At 46.7% G+C, this 4818-nt stretch overlaps 1 protein-coding gene across 1 annotated transcript in view; it reads left to right on the forward strand.

The window, feature by feature from the left end:
* Positions 1–560: 560 nt before the first annotated feature.
* The window catches only part of KCNV1 (potassium channel, voltage gated modifier subfamily V, member 1), a 20627-nt gene continuing 16369 nt past the window's right edge, over positions 561–4818 (forward strand). Inside the window, exons 1-2 of the mRNA XM_012645309.1 lie at positions 561–1815; positions 2673–3202. Of these exons, the coding sequence (XP_012500763.1) occupies positions 1349–1815; positions 2673–3202 (997 nt within the window). The 5' untranslated portion in view covers positions 561–1348. The remainder of the gene's footprint in view (positions 1816–2672; positions 3203–4818) is intronic.

Raw genomic sequence — 4818 nt, forward strand, 5'->3', positions numbered from 1 at the left:
GCGAACCTGCGAGGCTGGGCAAAGAGCTCAGCTGTGAGCACAGTTTCCCTCCTGGACCCATAAAGTTAGGTCTTACGTGGAGATCGGGCGGATCAAAGGAAGCTACCTTACCAGCTGCGCGCGCTCCGCACGGCCCAGATGTGCCAGGAGCTGCAGGTGAGTCACTTGCCTTTCCTTCCCACCCCATCCTCTCGCCCTGTGTCCAACAGGTTGACCCGAGAGCGCAGCTCCAGGGGATCTCACCTGGGCGCCGGCACTCGGCTTCTCCCTTAACCGAGGCATCGTTACTATTTAAACTCCTGCTCCAACCCACGCGTGATCCATTCTTTGTTTTTTCGCCTGTTCTTCTAAAATGAGAGTTCCACTGTGCCCAGAACACTCGCTCTCGGGGAAACTTGTAGAGACAGAAATGGCTAATTTTGGAAGGGTGCAAATTGCCTCAACACGTGGTGGGTACCCAACAGGGTGCGAGCTGTCAGTGATGATCCCTCCCTGGTTCTTAGTGACTCACTGAGACTTTGTTTAAAACTCATGATTAATTATCCTTATTTCTCAGCCAGGAGGTCAAAACCTAAGGAAGGAGGGAGAAGAAAATGGAGGGTGAGTGACAATCAGACTAGAATTAGAGTGAATTGGGAGAGAATGGTGAGGCCCGGTCGACCAGAGCACCCTGCCCCACGTGCTCATACCCCCGCGAACACCCCGGGGAGGCCAATGAAGTCGCGGTAAAAGAAGAGAGAGGAAGAAAGATTGTCAAATTGGAAGGGACTCAGATCCGGTTACCATTTCCTCTGCTTTCTTGAACTTTTTGTTTTGGTCTTCGGGCAGAAGTGAATCTCGCCATCCCCCTTGCTTGCATTCGGCTGAGAGTCATCTTCTGCTCTTCCTCCTCCTGCACTCTAGATCTCCCTCCTCCCTCCCTTCCCAACCCCTCCACCCGCCAACTAAGGAGGCATTCAATCTATACACCTCCTCGGCTGGGGCTGTCAACTACAAAGTTGGGAGAAGGGTGCGCACGTTTAAGAAGGACCCCGACGACCGGCAGCGTGCCCTAGGTCTGTCTTGGCTTGGACTACACCTGACCATTTCCCTTGGCGCCGCCCCTCCTCACTTCCTGGTCTCCTCACTCTGCCACTTGAGCGCCGCTACCGCGCACTCTCAGCTCCCTAGCGGCAGGAGGAGGAACGAGCACTGGGGGTGGAGAAAGTAGGGGTGCGCCAGTGGGAGGCACCCCCTTCGGAGCCCGGGAAACCCCGGCCGCCACCAGAGGACGTGCCACCGCCCTCGCGGGACCGAGGCTTCGCGTCTGTCCCCAACTTTGTGGCTCCCTCAAGCAGCGGCGGCCAGGATGGAGCTGCCTCTCTGCAGCCGATCGCTACTGGACTCGCCGCTGGACAGCGGCTCCCTGGACTCCCTGGAATCCAGTGTCTTCTGTAGCGAGGGCGAAGGGGAGCCCCTGGCTCTCGGGGACTGCTTCACTGTCAACGTGGGCGGCAGCCGCTTCGTGCTCTCGCAGCAGGCGCTGTCCTGCTTCCCGCACACGCGCCTTGGCAAGCTGGCGGTGGTGGTGGCTTCCTACCGCCGCCCCGGAGCCCTGGCCGCCGCGCCCAGCCCTCTGGAGCTTTGCGATGACGCTAACCCGGTGGACAACGAGTACTTCTTCGACCGCAGCTCGCAGGCATTCCGCTATGTCCTGCACTACTACCGCACCGGCCGCCTGCACGTCATGGAGCAGCTGTGTGCGCTCTCCTTCCTGCAGGAGATCCAGTACTGGGGCATCGACGAACTCAGCATCGACTCCTGCTGCAGGGACAGGTACCCACGAGGGGCGCGGAGGCGGGGCGGGGAGGCGGGCGCGGTGGACGAGAGAGGCAGAGAGAGGCGTAGGTAAAGATTTGAAGCTTTACGCAAGCTTTGCTGAACCCAGGCCTACCAATACTGGTGGCCACTATAGGGCTGAAAGGTGGGATGGGGATAAGGGATTGCAAAGGGTCTAAGCCAACTTTGGGGTGGAACTTTTTGACTTTTTTTGACCTCTTTTTGAAGTGAGTGTATGCTAATTTAATGTATAAAGCAAGAAAAATCAGGCCTGCAATAAATATTTCTTGACTGAATAAACGAATCAGAAAAGCTATGCTCCAAAAGATCCATGTATAGGGATAAACGTTTTGGTGTGGGGCATTATCATTTATCAAACCCAGAACACTAACTTTGAAAAATTTGGATGGAGAACTGCTTTAAATACAGAAGATAAAACGTTGATCTCTTGACTGAGTGATTGTGGGACTTTGAGAGTGACTTTGCTGTTATCTTGCTATTATTACCACCATTTCTTCATGAATACCTTTCCTTTACTCACAGAAAAGTTTCATGTGGCAAACATCTGTTCTTGTTACCAGAAAATGGGTAATAAACTGCATTAATCCAGAGTAGCTCTGATACATACAAATCCCTTTACGTGAACTTCTACCAAGAAAGTATCATTTTTAACAATCATAATTTTAAATGAAAAATTCTGAATACTGTGGGCAAGAGACAAGCTGAATAAAATATGAATAGATATTTTCTGTATTTTTACTGAAATAAAAAGTATGACCTGCCTGCCCAGTTTAATTATCTCCTACTGTATTTTTAAAAAGTTTGACTAATCACCAAGTTGTCTTCTCTAAAAGATACTTCAGAAGAAAGGAGCTGAGTGAAACTTTAGATTTTAAGAAGGACACAGAAGACCAGGAAAGTCAACATGAGAGTGAACAGGACTTCTCACAAGGACCTTGTCCCACTGTCCGCCAGAAGCTCTGGAATATCCTGGAGAAACCTGGGTCTTCCACAGCTGCCCGAATCTTTGGGGTCATCTCCATCATCTTCGTCGTGGTGTCCATCGTCAACATGGCTCTGATGTCAGCCGAGTTAAGCTGGTTGGACCTGCAGCTTCTGGAAATCCTGGAGTATGTGTGCATTAGCTGGTTCACCGGGGAGTTTGTCCTGCGCTTCCTGTCCGTGCGGGACAGGTGCCGCTTCCTGAGAAAGGTGCCAAACATCATAGACCTCCTTGCCATCTTGCCCTTCTACATCACTCTTCTGGTAGAAAGCCTGAGCGGGAGCCAGACCACACAGGAGCTGGAAAACGTGGGGCGCATAGTCCAAGTTTTGAGGCTGCTCAGGGCTCTGCGCATGCTCAAGCTGGGCAGACATTCCACAGGTACTCAGATTTCATTGATGCCTTTTAATTTTCATTGTGTGTAAGCATCAAATATGACCATGGTACAAGGGAAGTGACTTTGATCTGATATTCAAAATGACCAACTCCCATGCTTTACCCAACTGTGCCCTCTAAAGAGGTGTTGGGAAGCAAAACCTTGAAGTTATCACAAGTATAGCGGAGAAGATGCTTCTCACACACTTTCTCTTCATAAGAGAAATGTTGATTAACAATTGGACCATTTGTTAACCTCAATTTATTTAAACCCTGTACCCAGATGTACAAAAATTAAAGACACTCTGCCTCTACAAGGTTCTAGACAAAACATGCATAAATGACACGTAGATACACATAAATTATATGTGATATATAGGGACATAAGCCAATTTCTCTTCTGTGCCCAAAAAGTACTTGCCACATATGTTCTTTGGCAGAAGGAAAAGTCAGCCCTCCAGAGCCTTTTCTGGCCACACAGAAAGAAAGATGACCAGGCACTGGTGGCCTTTCTAAAATTTTTGAAGAAGCAATGGGAAATAATTTGCTTTAGAAGAAAGCAGATGACACTAATGAAATGCTTTATATAATATCTGAGAATTTTCTTGTCCCTAATCTGAGATGTATGGAAGAAAGAGGGTCATAGGAATTCCTTAGCTTTTTGTGTGTCATAGAACCTTTGAAAACCTAACGCATATTTTCTAGAAAAACCTCCACACAACACACACACATACACACACACACACACACACACACACACATAATGTGCATGAAAATTATAGTCAATGTCAGTGAAAATCATACAGACTGATTAAAGACTATTCTGGCGTCCCCAGGGTAGTAGTTCTCAGTGGTTGGCCCTGCAGCTGTTTGATATTCTAGAGTACATATGAGTTTCCTTATGACGGATCTTAGTGAAAATAAGAATCCCCACATAGGCTTGTTGAGATGAAAATTCTGAACTTCAACACCCAGAAAGCTTGAGGTTGGATCTAGGAGCATACATTTTAACAAGCAAACAAAATGTGATTCTTGGACCACACTTTGAGAAACATTGGAGTATGATGCCATATTAGTGTAATGCATATTAATATAAATACATATTATTAATAGTACAAACAAGTTAGCTAGAGATTCCTAGTCCCAACTTTTTCCCCTAGATATGTGCTTGACTGGCCATCAAAAAGATGTTGATGGTAGTTGTCTCTTCCTATAAATGTAAATTAACCTCTCCTATGTTTTTTCCCTACATCTCTGGGGTAATTAGGACTTACCCTAATATAATTTTGGTAGTGTATTTTGCTAGCTGGTCTCACATAACAAGGATTTGATAATGGGGTTTCCAACAACTTTTATAAGTACCACTCTTTGTTTTCTGACACACATAATGGGATGCTTTCTTCAAGTATTTATAAACTCTTCACAAGATTCAATTTACAAACACCCAGTAAAGACTACGTTTTTCCCCAAAAGAAAGAAAAAGGAAAATAATAGTAATTTTCACAATGTCACCTCTGCAAAGGTTTTCTCAGTTCTAAAACAAGCGTAAAGTATTAATATAGCTTTAATTTATTAAAAAAATGAGGAATTGCATAAGTATTTGACAATTTACCTCAATATTA

This window comes from Propithecus coquereli, unplaced genomic scaffold, assembly GCF_000956105.1.
Source record: "Propithecus coquereli isolate 6110/MARCELLA unplaced genomic scaffold, Pcoq_1.0 Scaffold23, whole genome shotgun sequence".
NCBI lineage: Eukaryota > Metazoa > Chordata > Mammalia > Primates > Indriidae > Propithecus > Propithecus coquereli.